The following is a 19457-nucleotide window of genomic DNA, read 5'->3' as shown; positions in this document are numbered from 1 at the left end:
TAGAAGCCAAATCAAACAACTTCATCACCAACCTGGAGAAAATTTAAAAGACATGATTAGTGAGAAAGAAAAATAAAATCTTGCTGCTCAAGATGAAGGGCTTGACTCACACTTGCACTCCTAGTTAAGCCCCAGGACTGACACACAGCACACGCATGGAAAGGGCTTATGCCCTGGCACCTAGCATCACCCGGAAATGTGTTAGAAATGCAAAGTCTCAGGCCTCAACCCCAAACTATTTCACCAGAACTGCCAGGGAAAAAGACCCTCAAGCGACCTATATTTCTGTATGTGGAGTTTGACACGCTCTAGACCTATGGTAAAGATGATTTAACATTAGAGTCACTGGAGGAGCTTGTTAAACCACCGATTCCAGCCCTCAGGTTCTGATTTAGATGCTCAGCCTTCCTAAATGATTCCAAATGTGCAACCAAGGCACCCCCTCTTCCGTCTGAGAACCTCAGAAGTGGTAGCAGATCCTGCTGTCGCCGAAGCAGAATGAATAGCAATAGCTAGTTCCCCGCAGTCCAATAAATCCACGGCCAGTAGCTACACTTGGGTCCAGAAGCCTTGAAGTGAGGCCTCAGAGAGCCAGATGCCAGAGCCCCCCTCTTGCACAGTTGCTCTCAGAACTGTGCACCCTAGCTGAGAAATCTGCCGCAGGAGAGCCAACGGTAAGCCTGGAATGCTCTAGGACTGTTTGTGGGACTCATCCTTAGGCTTCGTTTGCAATTAGTCCATGTGCTGAGGAAGGCAGCAGAGGGAAAATGGTTGCCCAAAACAGGGACTTCGAACTGGCAAAGCAGACAGACCCAAACAGACAAGAGTTGTCAGAAACAAGAGCTCCCAGTAAAACTCCTGCCATGAGTCAGCTGTGGGAAGGCCCAGCCCCTTCTAGGAGCCTGATGAAGGATCCTGTTCAGCTGCGCTGGGCTGAGCTGAGCTGCTGCTTCTCTCCAAACCAAGTCTTAACAGCAACTTCCCTTCTCTGACTACCTAAACACTCTCTCTCTCTCTCTCTCTCTCTCTCTCTCTCTCTCTCTCTCTCTCTCTCTCTCTCTCTCTCTCTCTCTCTCTCTCTCTCTCTCTCTCTCTCTTCCCTCTCTCCCTTTCTCCCTCCCTCCTCCTGGTGGCTGGAAAGAAGTGTCACATTTTGTTCATTCCCAATTCTTCTCCCCCACCCCCTTTCTCAGAAAAGAACGTGCAGGAGCCACCTCCTGCCTCTCCCTTCTCCAAGTTACTTTCAACTCTTCTCCTGGTCAAAGCTATGAAGTTGCTGGGAAAGCCCAGCAGTCAGACAACTGCTTTGCTGTCTGTTTGCTGGTTCTTTTTGAAGATTCTGCAACCAGTCCACAGCTACCTTTATGACAACCGCTATTCTGGGTAAGTGGAGTGACTTCCGTGCTCTGTATGGCTTTAATTTGGATAAGGGGGGGGGGTGATCTTTCCCTATTTTTTCTTTCTGACTCAGAGTCTCTCTGTGAATTTGCAAGCTTTTCTGGTCTTTTCTATTAAATGTACATGTAGCACCACCTCCCCATCTCCCAGTACTTTCTTCTGAGCTCAGTGTGGACAAGGGTGACATCAGTTGTGGACCCTGAGTTGAATGAGATTCTGTCTTTGGAGTAGCCGTGGCTAGTATCTGCAGAATCTGTCTGGGTTGACTCTGGGATACTGTTGTATTGCGTAAATTGTGACCTGAAAATTAAGATTTCTGATTTAGAATTGTATTCAGGCACAGTGGGTTGAAATTCACCAGTGACTAATTTAAGAACTGAGTGTGATGTTTTTGTTGTTATTGTAATATTACTTGCTAGTGTTCAGAGCAGTTGTTAAAATAATTTTTTTTCAGATCTGAACAGTATAAATGATTCAATTCAAAGGATAGAAGTAGCCAGCTGTAAAATCCTGGGTATTTGTCTGAAGGCAAAAAAAGAACAACAATTAATCCCCCCCCACACACACACCTATAGATTAGCATGCTTTGTCATATGGCTTTCTTAAGGAAGCCCAGGGCTGGATCTAAAGCAGCTCTTATTATTCCAAGGCTAGCTGTGGTATTGACAGCATGGATGTGACTCAGCTTTGCAGGGGGTCATTGTTTGAATCTGAAAATTATGGCATGCCTACATTTTAGGAAAAAACTTAAATCATTCCTGTAGTTTAACTCCTTGAAAGAGAAAAGGAAAGCTAGTGTCCTTAGTCTTTTTCAATAGTTTACTATTGCTCAAGAATTTCCAACTGAAAAAAAGTTTTCATACTGCTGGAGATTATGACCCAGAAATACTTAGCATCCTAAAGAAAAGTTATTTTAGAAATGATGTGAAAAGTTAATGTGAGCCTAGAAGAGAGACATGTGTTGCTTTCTCTTCCAAAGGAACTGAGCATAACTTTTCGTGATCCCCTGAATAGTGTTTTTTTGGGGGGTGGTGGTTAACATATATTCTTGGTTTTAAAGGATACACGAAGTGGGTAGAAGTGTTGGTTGAGGCAGGGTTGTAGATTGGGAGATATATGATCTCCCAATTTTTCTACCCTTGTGTTACTGGAAGGAGTAAAGGAGATTTGACATCTGAGGCTTGCCCTTTGGAGTCTGAGCACAGGGCCAGACTTCACATCCTGTAATGTGTTACCTACCCCCAACACCTTCTGCCATAGCTGATCCTCTTTGTCAATATGTCTATTAATGACTGATTTGTGACATGGGACTGTAGAAGAATAAATTCTGGCTCTCCTGGGTCATGGGACAACGATGTGCCCACGAGACATGGGCGCTCAATCCTCCACTCAGCTGCCAGCTTGTCCATAATTATTTCAGCGTGTGGCATTCCTCACTGATGAATTACTAGGGCTGCTCCAGCTGAGCAGGTGTGTGTCTGTCTCTAAATAACACCTCATCGAGGACATAAGCCATAAGCAGTATCTTTTCTATAGCATTTGGAGCAAGTGGGACCCACTGCAGGAGACTGAGCTACTCACTCCGTTGTTCTGTTCTCAAAGTAATAATTGCCATTCTCTCTTCAGCAACCACATAATAAAATAGTCCCAAATGTATCAATTACCAGATGCCTGAAAGTTATAAGGAAAAAATAAATAAGATGAAATAATGAGAAGCTAAAGAACTGAACTTTGCCTGTCCACCACAACAGGCACCTAAGGCCTCTTTCAAACCAGGACTATTTCTGAGTCTATTCCCCACTACAAATAGAAGTCTTTAGCTTACTTTCATGAGAGGTATGTCTTTCTCTTGTGACCAGGAACTGAAATGCAACACAGCTTTGAGAAGTATCTTGGTCTTAGGAACTACATTTTACGTGTGTAGCTGTTTGGGAACCAGAATCTGATGGGAAGCAAGGATAGAATAGTATTTAGCATTAATTTTGACTAGCAGTTATTTTCAGCTACCTCATGTTTTTATCCCTCAGTATGTTTTATTGGTTAATTAAGAAAAGCCTATTTTCTTGCATTCTTGTGAAGTTTTTTGGTATGTGTGCCAATAGTACGTGATTATCATTTTGCAGGATATCAGTTTGAGCGCAACAACAACTATGTCAGAAAAAAACAGCATGGCTCCCAAGAGCAGCTAATGAAGTGGGTTCTTTCTATACCTAATTTATTAATGATTGGATGGGGCCAATTATGTAATCCATGCTTAGTAAAAGACAAAATTTAAACAGTTCAGGAAACAAAACAAAAATGTGTAGAGTAACTTCAGGGATGATATAATGGCAAAAGTTAATACTATTTGAGGGTAAATGATACACAAAGATCTGGTGTAGGAGTGCATACCTGCAATCCCAGCTCCACGGGTGGCAGAGATCTGGATGACTCATAGTTAGAAGTCAACTAAGACAACTCAGCAAGTTGAGCATGATAGAAAGTACCTGGCATCCCTGAAACAGAGGAGGCATACATAGGTAGGAAGATCAAGGTGCAGAGGTTGGCCTTGAGGGGAAAAAACTCAAGTATTTATCAGAAAAAGAATAAAATGAATAAAGCAAATAACTGGCTGAGGGCATGGCTCAAGTAGTAGATCAATTGCCCAGTAATTTGTATCCTGGTGAGCACGAGACTCAACCCCAATATGTCTAAGACATAAACACTGCATACTTTAAAGGGCCAAAAAATATACCTAAAAGAAAGTTAAGTTGAAGGCTGGGAATGTGGCTTAGTGGAAGAGTGCTTGCCTAGCATGCATGAAGCCCTGTGTTGGATTCCTCAGTACCACATAAACAGAAAAATCTGGAAGTAGCCCCATGTCTCAAGTGGTAGAGTGCTAGCCTTGAGCAAAAGAAGCTCAAGGACATACTATAGATCTAGTGAGTAGGTAATTCCCAAACTATTATTTATGTATTTTACATTACCCCCCCCCTGCTTTTTTGCCAGTAATTGGGGCCTGAACTCAGGGCCTGGGCAGTGACCTTGAGCTTTCTCCAGGCTATCTTTCTACCACTTGAGCCACAGCACAACTTCCAGCTTTTCTGTGTATATGGTACCAAGGAGTAGAACCCAGGGCTTCATGCATACTAGGCAAGCACTCTACCACTAGACCACACTCCCAGCCCTTCATATACTTCTTTAAGGCAGCCTCAGTGTAACATAAGTTCTGGTTTTCAATGCCTATTTTCCCACATTTATTAGCTCTATTCTCTTAGGCAAGTTCCTAAACTTCTCTAGACCTAAGTGTCATATCTAGGGCAATAGGAGACAATATTGGAACTTGCATCACCAAGTTATTGCAAGAATTAAAGTAATAGCATGAATATTACATGGGTCTTTGCAGTTAGTAAGTACTTGCAATAACTATCATTTGAATACTATCTGGTGCCAAAAATATTAACAGAGTGAATGACCTCTGAGGGATATAGTTCACTCAAGGAAAAGGCCGCATATTGAGTGAGCAGGCAGTATATTATACATGCACTGAGCAGAAGCTCCGCAAGATTTATTGGTATGTTCATGCAAGGGTTCAAAATTCCCTCATGGATGGGGCTGATTCTCTAGCCTTGTTGTGTCTAGACTAGTGGTTGACACAACATTGGCTTCTTCTGTGTTATAGCTGCTTCTTAAAGGTCTTGAGTCCACATGCTGAGGGCCTCGGGATTCAGCTTTCCTCCTCTCATGTTAACTGTCATGTTCAATGCTGTTTCTCCTCCTTCTCTTTTTATTCCCAGGGGAGCAACTCTGGAAATGAACCTCACTCCCATGCCTGTATATCTGTACAGGTTTGCTTACAAGTAGCAGACACACAAACAGACAGAACATCCAAATGAGTCAATGTATGTTTGGAATCCCCTCCTCTACCAAGCATTCACCTCCACTTCAGTATTTGTCCACCAAGCTCACTTAGGTTTTTGAAAAAAACAAGACATAGAACTCAGAGAAGTAGATCTGAACAATGTAAAACTTTTTAGAAGGTTCTTAAACTCCTGCAAGCAAAGAGACCCCAAATTGGGATGTGAGACAGCAAAGAGAAAGAGTCCATCAGAAAACAGCATTCTGGTAGAGCAGACAATCTTGAGGGCATTGTGCTTGTTTTCCACCTTACCTCTATGGCTCTTCTCTTGCTGGCTCTCATCATTTTTTTTTTATTTTTATGGGTTGTTTTGTCTTCCTTACAATGTCCTGACCTTTGAGAAATCTAGAGTTCAGAAGACTAAAAATGATCTTATGTTTAAAGAGGTGACACTGATCCTAACATACTGTATTCATAAACTGCTTTAATGACAACTCCTTTGTACAACTACTTAAAGATAATAAAAACATTTTTAAAAACTGGTTATAAAAATCAGAGTTATTTTCTACATAGGTCAATAAAGCTCTTTTTCAATTAGGTTAGCTGTAAATCACTGCTTCTTCCAGGCTGGTCCAGGTGACTAGGGACTTGCCCAGTTTGTAACTGCCATATCAACAAGGTCAACAAGGTCATTGGCAATGTCATTTTTATTCTTTGTTGTTTGCTTCCTTAAGATTGGAAATGACATAAGAGGCTTGTTGAAGAAATGCAAAAAACAAATTTATATCTAATTCTTTAATTCTTATGAAAAATATTTTGTTTATGTTTTTCTCTTTCTTGGAATGGCTACTGACCACACTAGGACTTTTTTTTTTGCTAGTCCTGGGGCATGAACTCAGGGCCTGACCACTGTCCTTAGCCTTTTTCCTCAAGGTTAGTTCTCTATGACTTGAGCCACAGCACCATTTCTAGCTTTTTTCTGTGTGTGTGGTACCGAGGAATCCAACCCTGGTCTTCATACATGCTGGGCAAAAAGCATTCTACCACTAGGCCAAACTCCTAGCTCAGAACTTTTTATCTCAATTAAGTAAAGATAGTCTTCTCCTAATGGATCTGCTTTCTGTTATCCTCTCTCACATGGATGATCCTACTAAAGTAAGATTTAAGTTGTTCAAAGATCTACCCTGGCTCCCTATCTCAACTCATATCACATCCAGATTCTTCTGCATTGTTCTGGAAGGCTCTGTAATCAAACTCTGGTTTCCTTCTGTTTTTTTTCCACCCACGCTCTTCCTCTGTAAGAGGAGAAGGCCCCACTCATAACCAGGGCCTACAGCAAGAAAGAGCCACTTCAATTCATAAATTGAAATGTGTGCTCTCTATACACTGAGAACTTAACTGTAAAAATGTGTAGTGTATTCTCACATCATCTTGGTTTTTTTCCTAGTACCAGACAGAGATTGAACTCAAGGTCTCCTGTACTTCCTAGGTAGTCATTCTTCCCAATTCAAGCCCTATCTCCAGCCCATTTTCTACTGGTTATTTCCAAAGCAGGTTCTGGCTTTATAACCAGCTTATCTGGTTTATCTGTATGCTTCACAGTATTGCTGAGGGAGCTACTGCTTCTAGCTATTGTGCTTCTTCTATAGCTGGGATAACAGTTGCATGTCACAATTCCTGTCATGAACGTTTACGTTTCAGCTGGCCTCAAAGTACAACACACATATTCCCATCTCAGCCCCACAAGTAGCTGAGATTACAGTCTTGAACCACTGTACCTCACTCTAAAATCAATTTTGAACTTTTCTTCCGCAAGCATACTCCTATACTCTCCAAAAGTTCTTTCCTGCACTCTCTGAAAGTTCTTTTGGGCTCTTGCTCTCTATTAATGGTAGGATAGTTTTCATTTTCCTTATATGCTAGCTACAAGTGCTCACCTTTTTTATTGGCTAGTTATAGCCAATAAACACTACTTGTGTTAGGGCCTCATGTTTAGTTCCTTAATTCAGTGCTTCAGCTCTCTTCTCCTCTGACCTGAACCTACAGGCAGAATGCACTCCACAGGGATAAGCACTCTATCTGCTCACTGAGGTAGTGGAAAGAGTTTTCCAAATGCTCCTGAGCCATGTTTTCCCTAGAACTCAATCTGATAATGGATACTTGATGGCACTTGATGGCACCAAGGAACTTTCTGGGTAAAACCATTAAGCACAATCACCCCCATCCCATGAAAGAAAAGCAGCAGAAGACTGTTAATGTTTCCTAACCTCATAGATTATTTTACACAAGCTACAAATCCATTCTTTGGGTTTTTTTCCGGTCTTTGTAAATGGAATTAATGGACAGAAAATAAAAAGTCTTTTGGAGACTTGCTTTAGCATCTTTATTAGGATCTCTCAACAGATAAGTGGTTTATTGGATTAGAATTTGCCTTGCTGAATAAATGTCTTTCTACTCTGCCTATAGGCACAGGCAGCTTCCTTATGATAAAATGGAATGCAGAATGCTATTGGATTGTTTGCTTTTCCTTTGTTTATTTGCTCTTCTATAGGAAACTCTGACCTCAATGACCTAATTTTAAAAGTTCATCTCTCACTCATGCAAAACTCCAGAATAATTATGACTATTGGAAGCCAGGCTTCTTCTTGTCCTGGTATTTTGACACTCTCCAAACTAGAGTCTCCTGTTCTGCACAGTTTAGCCTTCAGAAAAGTGGGAAGGAAAAGTTTTAGTCCACAGGTCCAGATATAATTTTCTTCATGTGGGTTAGAATTATTTCGATGGGCTGAGATGCAAGCGAGGCTATGAAATAGGGTTATTAGCCAACAGCCCAATCTGGAAGAACACACCAAATGATAACCAGCAGCTTCTCCTCAGTCATACAGACATCCATAACTACCAACCCATGCCAACTGGTTCTCCTGAAGAACGATCCTTCCAGGTGGACTTTAGAAGTTTATACTTTAAACTGGTTTAAAAGTGTGCATTTTTATAAATGATGGTTTTAAATCATTGAATGTCAGAACTTGAGACAAACCATAGCTTAATCCCTTTGTTGAATACCCAGGGAAGGAGAGCTCATCAAAGGCAGAAAGATTTGCAGAGCTAGTCATGGAGTTATGACTCAAAACTCAGGTCAGCGGATTTCATCATGCTCTTAACAGTTATTCCTGCTGCCTTTGGTGAATGTAGAAATTATCTTACCCTTTCCTATTCCTGAGAATTGTTGGGGATGGAATCAGGTGATTTGGTGAGGCTGAGGAGTGTTTAATGAGGGGGAGATTTCATTTCTTTTTTTTCATATATTTTTATTATAATTACTAGAAGGGTTACATTATATTTGCCAGATAGAAAGTGCATTACTTCACATACATTGATACTCCTGGCATTTCATTTCTTTTCTATAAATATTTGTAGGGTGTCTGTTTACCTTCTACTGGTCTGGGACTGTAAAGATGAAAGAGCAGCTTATGGGCACAATATAATGAGTAGCCAGGCAAGTAAACAAACAATTCCCACTCAAGGGATCCTGTGCCCACAGAGAAAACTCTTGGCATCAGGTGACCAAAGGAGGGGAGACAGATGTGAGCTGTGTCTTAAAGTACAAAGAGGAATTGGAATGAGTTAAATATGCCAAGTATTCAACATTTTTCTTTTAAATGGCTGGTAGTGAAAGGACATAGCCTGATTAGATTAAGGCTTTTCAGACACAGGGAATATATTGCAGCATAGAACTACAAGGGAGAGAGTGTGGTCAAGTCTAGATAATCACAGCATAGCTCAAATAGAAAGTAATTTTGCCTTCTGAGTGTAGGGAAAGGTAAAGTAAGGCTGCAGATGTCCTTAGGTCCCTCATATCCCATAGCCCACAGTTCTGATGACCCAAAAGTAATAGGATACAAATGAAGAATTTATCCAGGGAATTTAGGTAATTTCATTTTTTAAATAAACTTTTCTCTGAAATCACTGATATGGGAAGACTTAATCACAGACATGGTTGGGCAAGATGGCTGGGGTATTATGGAAATAACAGTAATAATAAGTTTACAACTGCAACAGAAAATAACCTATTAAAGCAATATTCAGATGTAGATTTTTTTCTTCTGATTTTCATAATTAGATAATCAAATGTTGAAAGGGAAAGAGAAATACCATGAAGTAATTATTGAAAACCCATATGACTGGGCTAAGCTCTTTGTCAAGGAAGATAAACATTTTTTCAGGTACTGTATATTAAAACAAATCACTTAAATACATTTTTGAAGAACAAAAACAAAAGAAAAATCCAGCCTGTGAAATATAATACAGTGTTGGTGTGCAAATACAATTCCTTGAAACTTTGAATGTAGTACTGGGTCTGTAAAAGGTATGGAGAGGAAAAAATCCAGATAACAAACAAGCAGAAAAGTCTAGAAAGTAAGAGGTCCAGAAAATGATGGCTAAAGGAAATAAGGGTTCCAAGAAAGGAAAGTCATTTACACAAACTATTACAAAGTTGATTTCCATGAAGGAAATCATTTTGATACCAGTGAGGGTATTTTTTTGATGGAGTGATGCATTCTAGGCAGTTGAAGATTGAATAGCTATGAAGAGATTCTCGGGTATGGATCATAATTTCAAGACACTTATCTATGAAAAACAGGTGAATGTTAGTGTGGGCAGTCAATAGCTTAACTTGAAGTGAGGAAGGTTATTGTTTGCTTTTCGTTTCAGATAAGAATAATGTGCTCATATTTTATGTCAGGTAAAGTATATAAGAGTGAGACTGTAGATAAAGAAAAGTCTGAAAGAAAGAGATTGAATTAAATCTCGAAAGAGACAAATGCAGGGAATAACGTCCTGATTAAAGCAGGGAAGATTTAGATTTAAAATGTTCCTGAGGGAAAGAATTGTTTGTTTTCCAGGACTATGGCTTGAACTCAGGGCTTGGCTGCTCCACTTCCGATTTTTAGTACTTAGCTGGAAATGAGTGTCACAGGTTTTCCTGGTCAGGCTAGCTTTAAACCACAGTCCTCAGATCCCAGCCTTCTGAGTAACTAGGACTACAGATTGAGTCCCCAGTGCCCTGATGACTTAGGGCTTTTAGAAGGATCAAAGTGTTAACTGAGATTCCAGCTGATTCCAGCTGATAAAGATAATAAGCTTATAATGGAACAATGAGCCCATCTCTGTGATTTTTATTTTTCCTTCTTCTGAACCATTCCATGATCTTGATTGTGTTGCACATAACATGCTCGTGAACCCTCTTCATTAAATCTGTTATATCTTCTCAAAAGATTACTATGACATACAAACCCTCAGCCTAAATTTTAATTATGTTCTAAAATCTAAGTGCCAGTGATTGTATACAGAGATGCCCTTCCTGACCACTTGTTTGTTAAACATGTCATTTGAACTATGTTGTAAAAGTCAATGTTAATAAATTCTTTAATAAAAAAAGAATGAAGAAGATATATCTTTATGCTCATAGGAAATAACAAAGAAAATCAAGGGAGATTAGTGTTAGCCATCTTCCCATCCTTAATCTGCTCTTTGATTTACTTTTCTCTGTGCCAGGGAGATGATCCTTTTAAGTCAGACCTGGCTCCCTTTGCCAGCAAGAAAATGGAGAACAGGAAGAGAAAGGTCAGGATATTTCTTCTCTGTCTTTTTCATGTCTATAGGGTCGCAGTCTGACAGAAGCTGCTACACTTCTGCTAGGCCAGTTCTTCCTAACCTGAAGAGTTAATTCCTTTCCTTCCCTTCAGAGCTAGGGATCACTTGTCTGTCTGCTGACCACATCTCTGTCAATAGCCCCTTTGTTAAAGCTCTCTTAATTGAACTATTTGAGCAGAATACTACCTCTGCTGGGATCCAGACTGATAGAGAAACCCGGGTAGAATTGAAAACACAAAGAATGTAACTAACTCTGAGGATTCGTGCTAAAGTGACTTGGGGGGCTCTGAAATAAAATGGGGGAAAAAGGCAGAAATGTAATAGCTTTGGAAGAAAGAAGAGTGCTGCCACGAGTGTGTATTTCTGTAGTATGGAATGAAATGGCGTTTATCTTGTAAAACAATAATACCAGGGGTTATATTAGGGAGGTGATTACTTGACTATTCACTGGGAAGGCCCTCATGAAAATATATCCTGTTGCAAAATCAACTATTTCTATTACCTTTTATCTTCCTGGGGAATTAATTAAAAGATGTCTTAGTTGCATCTTAGCCAAACAAATGGGTCTTTTCATTCCTTCCTGAGACCTGAAGGTACCTCTTCCTGCTCTGTCCATCCTCCCTCTTTCTACACACATGCTGATTAAGGAGCACATTCACCATTCCTTATCCCCAGTCTGGACTCAGGATCTTTTAATGTAGCTAGAACAGGCATTGTTTTGCAGAGAGAATAGCTATCTCTGCCTCCAGAAGTCTTAGGTTTCAATTCAACAATTTAAATAAGAAAGACAAAGAAACAGAGATAGACACAAAAGGAGGAAATGAAAACATGAATATGTGTTTTAAGCAAATATAAATGCCAGTTTATTAGATAAACACACCCTCTCCCTGCTTTTGCACTTTATATCTTTGTTCTTAACACACACATACTGTATTTTTGTGAAGTTTCAGTCTTTCATTACTGCTAGAAGATGAGGCTTCTAGAAATGAAACTTCTAGAGGGAACACCTTGGTTTGTGTTTGTGTGCTAAGATCTGTTATCATTTGTACATGTAATCCCATCCATATTTTTGTTTCCTCCATTTTCCTTTCAAAATGTCTCTACCAAACTAACTCATGAATCACCAGGTTCATTTTTCAGATTTTGTGACTACAATAAGGAGACAAGACTTATAATATGGCAAGATGTATAATATGAGCACATGAGTTGTCTGATGATAACAGTACACTTGGCATCAAATTACTAAACATCTTAGTGGTTGGGGTGGTTTGAGATAAGCCTGCGTAGAAAGATGTTTGGAGTATCAGAATAGTTTTTTTCATCAGTATAAGTCACTGACTTACATGGAAGAAGGAAAGGCACATAGGGAGACTATAATACAGTCACAGAGAGTGACTGTAAGTGATGAATAGAAAAATCATGTCAGTAGGAAAGCCACTTCCCAGTGTTTCAGAAGAAAATAAACAGTCTGCTTTGCCTTTCTCTGCCTAAAATGAAGGGTTTTATTATCCTTTTCCCAGGAGCCTAGTTTTCTGAGACAATGTATACTTGGTCCACACACCTTTCCCCATGCCTATACCCTTCCTTTCTCTTACTCTGACCCCAGACATTTTACTAGTAAAGGCAAAGAAAGGTGTCTGTAGTGATAAAATGGCAGCATCTGAGACGTTTGCTCTGAGCCATCTCTGCTTCCATCCTTTCCGCCACACTACAGAGGTCTCTTAACTCCTGCTCTTTGCAAAGCAATCTCTTCTCCATTTATTTAGTATTACAGATTGTGTGCCTGCCGTGAGCCCAATACCTTTAAAGACCTAGCAATGCAGGAATTTAGGTGCTAGGAAAATCGCACTGCCTTAGGTACTCATGAATTAAACAGCCTCTTGTGGGATTTACATTCTAATAGGATGATGGAAAATTAATAAAGCATAGTGTTAAGTCCTGATAAGTGTTATGGAGAGAGATAAACTACATACAGTGATAAAGAATGTCAGGAGAGTTGGTAGAAAGAACAAATAAAGGAAAGCATGGTAGAACTTTCCAGGTGTAAAAGTCAGTCAGTGAGGGAGAATCTCTGGTGTGACCTTGAACAGTGTGTTTCAGATAGGCAACTTCAACACCATCTGTGAACTTGTTAGAAGTCCCAAATTCTTAAAGGCCTGCCTCCTCGTCCTCCCAAATCAAAATGGTACAGGTAGGTTTTAACAAACCCTGCCTGTGCTAAATGGAAAACTTGAGAATCACATAGAGACGTGTGCAGTAGGGTGGAGACCTGAACCTTCATGAGGCTTCACTTCCTATGTTTCCTGCCAGACAGAGATCCACTGCCTTTTTCTTACCACTGTAAATTGTCCAGAATCACATACAGCTCTTTTCTTCTGAGTATTTGTCTATGAAGTACATTTTGGGGAAGTTCTTCCCCTTTCACACATACTCACCTTTCATGAACCAGTTCCAACTTTACCTTCTCCAGCAAGCCAGGTTCCAGATGCCATGAATCAACCATGAGTGTGTCCTCCTCTGAGATTCCACAGCACTCTATCATGTGTACTTGTCACCGATTACAATGGTGGTACCACAATTGGTGGCTGTCCTATCTATCCTGTTTGGTGATAAGCAAGTTGAAAATGAGATACTGTTACTTTACTCTTGCTGATATTCTTACAGTCCCCAAACAGTTCTTGACATAGTAAAATTCTGGGATAGATAGATGGAAGGAAAGAAAAAGGAAGGAAGGGAAGAAAGATTTAAAAAAGGCAAGGGTGGCGTCTACTACCTAGCGAATGTAACTGTAACCCCTCTATACATTACCCCAACAAAAATTTTAAAAATACAAAAAAGGCAAGAGTGGACTACAGAAGGACACAAAGAAGCTTGGGGTTACCTTGCTGCCACTTACAGGCAATTTTGCCAGACTAGACTTCCTCAGTGATGGTCAACAGAGACCAGAAACCACTAGTCCCTAACAGTTTCAGGAGCATTGTGGGAAGTCCAGAGCTGCCCCTGTATGAACTTATGTAGGATACTCCCACCCTCAGGCAATCAGCTTCTCTCTGGGCCTTGTCTTTTGTACCATTCACATTCTTGTCTAAATTCCATCCTAAATATTATACTCATAAAAGCTCTTAAAATCTCTGTATGCAACATCTGCATTGCAGAAGACATCTCTGAGGCTAGACCACTGTTTACTGGATGCTGTTAAATTGAGCACCCTCTAGTCAATGTGTTTATTGGCCATTCATTTGCCTTTGACCAAATGAAAAGAGGTGCTCCTTGCTTTGTCTCTTATTTCCTCTTATGATCACTCTTGCTTTATCCTACAAGGAATACATATGAATGCATCTGAGACTACAGCTTGCTTCTCAACCAGTTCACTTAGAGTTGAAACTTTTTGGCCATATTGTTTCTTTTGCTCATCCTTTTCTCTTTATATGCCTTGACTTGGTGTTAAAAAAGCAGCAGTTTGCTTATGATTCCTACACTCAGTTCTATGTTAAATAGAAATAAAGTAGTCCTGGAAAGTATAGGCAGGCTTTCTTCCAAAAGCACTTAATAAACAATAATAACAAAAAAACTGCACCCAAGGAATCAATCATAGAGAGGGCTAGGTAATAACAGTCTTCAGACTTGCAGTATTTCCTAATTGAAGCTAAACATGCTTTCCATGATAGCAGTCCAGCCTTAGGAGAATCCAGACACATATAAAATCAGTTGTTTCCTTTGAGGAAGGCTTAAAAGAGGGATAAAAGGACTAAAAGCTGTATTGAGCACAATGGCCATAAACATGGCTTATTCTCTCATAGAACATGGTTCCAAGTGCTTGAGGGTGCTGGATATGAGGAAGTGATAGAAGGGGGATGACACTCCAGACAATGCTGGGGCAGTCCAGTCCTCTTCCAACTTGCCCTCCCCTGTGCTTATCTGTATCTTTTATAGTATATAGGGAAAGGTGAATGAAGAGCTTTTCCAAGTTCTGTGTTACTTCCTAGCAAATGAAAGAACCTAAGGAAACAGTTGTAGGAGTGTCCAGTCAGTCAGAAGCTGCTAGCACCTGCTCTTGCTGTTGGCTAAAACTGGAGGTGGTATGTGGACTAACGAAGCCCTTGATGTAAAGGGTCTGGCACTAGTGCCAGATGTGGATTAGAAGACATCTAGGTGGTATGGATGAGGACTCCATTGCAATGAAGAGTTCTGTGTTAAAGGAGAAAACTGTGGTTCCCACCCCTCCCCCCATCACATCTACTTATTTCAAACCATAGAAATGGCCAAATTGAGGGCAGTGAGACTAGCACATGCCAAGTATCATGGCTTTCTTTACTTACCATTACCTACCAACAATGAAGTTGATGGGCTCCTAAAAGAATTAATATCTCCTAGACTCTCTGTACTTGCTTTATGAGGCTCTGAGCTGGGCTCCAGGAGGGCTAGCCATTAATACAAGCCAATAATCATTTACTTCTTCATGCTTTAATTTTTTAATAAAGGTGATAGAAAGAATGGTGACAGTTTCACAAGTAAGGTAATGAGTACAAACTTCTCGAACAGTGTTCCGCCCTCCCTCATTTTCTCCTGCTTTCCCCTGGCTCCCTCCCACAAATTGTAAAGTTTATTCCCAACATAGTAACACTTGTCATTTTGACAGTAATTATTTAATGCTTTGCTGTTGGTATTGTTTTTTGTTTGTGTTTTTGCTGATTAAACTATGCTCGTTTGATTCTTCTGCAAATCTAATCTTCACAAAAATTGACAGGCATTTGTAATTTTATTGCTCTACTTTCCACTGAAGCTGAACCAAATAAATTGCCAATTTTTATTTATTTTTAAACTAAAATAACAAGTTTTAAGAGCTAGACGTGGAGGTGTGGCTCAAATGGTAGAAGAATGCTAGGCTGGAGCAAAAAAGCTCAGAGTCAATGGTTAGGCCCTGAGTTCAAGCCTCAGGACTGAAACAAAAAAATGATAACAATAATAACAGGCAAGTTCAGATGGCTCAATATCACCTTTTTAGCTAGAATGAAGACTTTTCGGGCCGTGGAAACACTAGCAGATGATATGCAGATTTTTTCTCATTAAAGTATCAAAGCTCTATCAAGTTTGCAGAATATTTTGCCAGAATCACTCAAACTTAAATGTGCAAATGGGACTAGTGGGAGAGAAACCTGAGACTCTGCATTTCCTGCACGTTCCCAGATGGTGCAAACACTATGGCTCACAGAGAGGCTTTGAATAGCAGCCAGCTATCCTCTGGCTGGATATGGAGTCACATGTGTTAAGTTTTTGCTTTATTTGTGCTACTTTAATGAGCCATTCTTTCTGAGCCTTGCTTTTGTAAATGTCCAGGGATTAAATTGGGAGAACTGTCTCTTCCAAATTCTGTGTCTATGATCTACCAGGGCATATGTGATTAGAGACACATGCGATTAGAGAACCCACACAGGATAAATGTTAGAAATACCAGCTTCATCCTCACACTGCCTGTGTACACATCCCAGCTCTCACACTTACTACTAGCAAGGGGAACTTGGAGAACACTAAAATACAATTCTCAGTGCCTCAGTTTATCCATCTGAAAAACAGACCTAATACTGAATTGGTTCCTATATGTAGCATGTATAGGACAAGCAGAGAAGTGGCGCATATAAACTTAATATAAACTGCTTGTAAAATGTATGCTTTCTACAAGGTTCATTTCTGAAAAGGCTTTCTAAAGAAAAAGAAATTTGCAGGTAACTTTCTGGAAGATTGCAGTAACAGTCAGGGTGGTTCATTCTCACCCACCCACCCACACCTACCCTCCCACACACAAATGCTCTCCAAAATGGGATTACCAAAGAAACATCAAATATATAATATTTATTTTGTTTCATTCTTAATTTTTTGTATATTCCGGAAAATTAAATATACTTGCAAGTTCAGACATGGTGGCACACACCTGTCATTTCAGCTTCTTGGAATGTAGAAGCAGAATACTCACAAGTTTGAGGCCAGTGAAGCCGTTAGTGAAATGTTACCTCCAAAAGAAAGTACAAAACAGAAGAGCTGAGCTTGTGGCTCAAATGGTAGAGCTAGTGAGTGATATATAGACAGTAAGATTAATAGATAATGATAGACAGTAACTTAAAGATATGAAGCTTGTGATTCCTCATAATTTTTAGCCATGCAGCTTTGAAAGTAGAGGTGCTAATAATCTCAAAGTCTCATTAAGTTAGCCAACATGAGCATATAATTGGACTTATATTCATTTATTTATAAATTCTTTTTTTTATGAAAAAATGTCAAATTTATTTTTTTCTTATCATTATTTTTAATAATTTTTATTACGATTAATAGAAGGATTACATTATATTCACCAGATAGAAGATACACAACTTCACAAACATTGATACTCTTTCTGATGACATGGTCCCCATTTCCCTCCCACCTTCCCCTATATATGAATGACTGTTGTTCTTAATATACTATGTTATCTCTCATCTCTTTTGCCATCCCTTGGTTATCTCATATTGTTACAATATTTCACGTTGTTATCTGATATATTTTATATGTGCTTAATTGGTTATTTGAAATTGGATAGGGAAGGGGGGAAATGAAGGAAATCAAGATAAATTCTTGGTTTTGAATATTGTGAGTAGAAAGGGCTAAGAACAAGGAAGATAAAGCCCCTATCCTTATGAAGCCTATAATTTCATAAGGAATAAAGGTACTGCACAAGCAAATCATTGTTGTACATTGTTACAATAGATATAACATACAAACAAGGAACTGTGTTTTCATTAATTGATTCAATAAATGTTTCATCTACTATGTACTTAACACTGTAATCCTAGCTACTCAGGAGGCTGAGATTTGAGGATCAAGATTCAGAGCCAGCCAAAAGGAACTGAGACTCATCTCCAGTTAACTTCTAGAAAATGGCAAGTACAGCATGGCTCAAGAGTGGGGCTGGGGCGGTAGCCTTGAGCTGAAGAGCTCAGGGACAACACCCCTTGACCAACCAAAAAAAAAAAAATATATATATATATATACATATATATATATATATATATTCCTTGCTTTTACTGAATTTACAGTCTAGTCAAGATAGCAGACATTAATTACAACTGTGACTACAAGGGGAAGTAGGGCAGCGTCCTGACAGGCCCAAAAGAACCGACTCTCCAAAATATGGAGGAATGACCTAGAGATGGGAGAGTCTTTGTGTGGATGTTATCTGTAAGGTAGGCAAGAGGGCCTTAAATGGTGAGCAGTTTTCTGGGTGTGGCTGTTACAGAGGAAGCCACTGAGAAGTATGCCAGCTCCAACTAGGAGAAAGCATTAAGGAGGCACCGTGCTCCCACTGGCTAGACTACATTGAGGTTTTCATGGGAAATCTGGCTCCAACACTTGCTATCACTTTTATGCACATAGGCTCCTGGACTTGGCAAAGCACATTCATCTGAGTTATCTCCACTGCTCCTCCTCCATACTTGTGGCATACAAATAATGCTTTACATCTTGATGGGGATAAAGACAAACACAAGTGCCCCTTTGGAAACTTCCATGATTCTTTCATTGCTGGGTGCACCTGAACCTGGTGGAGCTTTACTTAGTGGGGCACTCTGCATTGTGTACAGAACTTTCAGAATAGAAGCTGTTGCTTTCAAGAGGCATTGAACTCCTGGGAATTTGCTAGAGAGTTGAAAGGCAAAGGTGGAGGGAACTGTCAAAGAAAAACTCAGATGTGATTCATAGCTGTGGGAGATGTGACAAAGGCAACTCAAATGCATGGGAAAAATCAGACCCTCATGTTTATCGAGGAGCTCTCCAGGATTGGGTGGGGTCACAGAAGAAGAACTGTACCTCTGCACCTTGCTCTGATGTAAGCCAGCGCGTGGGAGACATTTCCATACAGAGCTCTCCTGAAGCAGTGTGAAAATAAATCAGTGCATGTTTATCTTTTGTTCCTCTTGTTGTTGTTTCTTTCTCTCTTGCTTTTTCTTATCAGTTTTGCAAGAACTGGATAGTAAGGACATTAATCTTATGTGTGTGTTTATATATAATGCATGGTTTTTAACGTATCATTTGTCTTTTCAGTTTGCTATAAAGTAGAAGGCAATGTAAAGAATTTTAATGGTTGCACATTCATATCTGCCCTTAATTTTTCTCCTGTAACTGGATCTTGTTTAAATATGTCAAATATCCCTTCTATTCAAAAATTATTTAAATGTTTTAGACTTTTACTCCTAGTCTTTTTGGTATCCTTTGTTTCTCTAATCTCTAATCTCTATGTGGAATTAGTTTTTGTGCATGAAATAAGGAAGAGCATAACTATTTTATCTTAAGAAAACCGTTTTCAGAAGGATATTTGAAAAAGACAACATTTATTTTCAAATCTACCTGGCAACTTTTCCCTCAGAGGAAAATGTGAATGGTAACAATGAAATGCCACTTTTCACACAGCAAATGGGCAAAATCTTGACTGAAGATACTCAGCACTGATGGAGGTATGGAAGGAAATAGACCTTTCACTCAGAACTAGAAGAAAAGTGAAATTGCTACATCTTTGGAAGGCAATTCAGCAGAATATGTG

The 19457-nt window shown here is 39.7% G+C and overlaps 1 protein-coding gene across 1 annotated transcript in view; it reads left to right on the top strand.

Annotated features, from left to right (window-relative positions):
- Positions 1–1103: 1103 nt before the first annotated feature.
- Cpa6 (carboxypeptidase A6) overlaps positions 1104–19457 on the top strand; it is a 264676-nt gene continuing 246322 nt past the window's right edge. The window contains exon 1 of the mRNA XM_090338664.1: positions 1104–1383. Coding sequence (XP_090194790.1) covers positions 1268–1383 — 116 coding nt within the window. The 5' untranslated portion in view covers positions 1104–1267. The remainder of the gene's footprint in view (positions 1384–19457) is intronic.

The sequence above is a fragment of the Megascapheus bottae genome, chromosome 9 (assembly GCF_031878675.1).
Source record: "Megascapheus bottae isolate mThoBot1 chromosome 9, mThoBot2.hap1, whole genome shotgun sequence".
Classification (NCBI taxonomy): Eukaryota; Metazoa; Chordata; class Mammalia; order Rodentia; family Geomyidae; genus Megascapheus; species Megascapheus bottae.
This window is presented reverse-complemented; position numbering and strand designations above follow the sequence as displayed.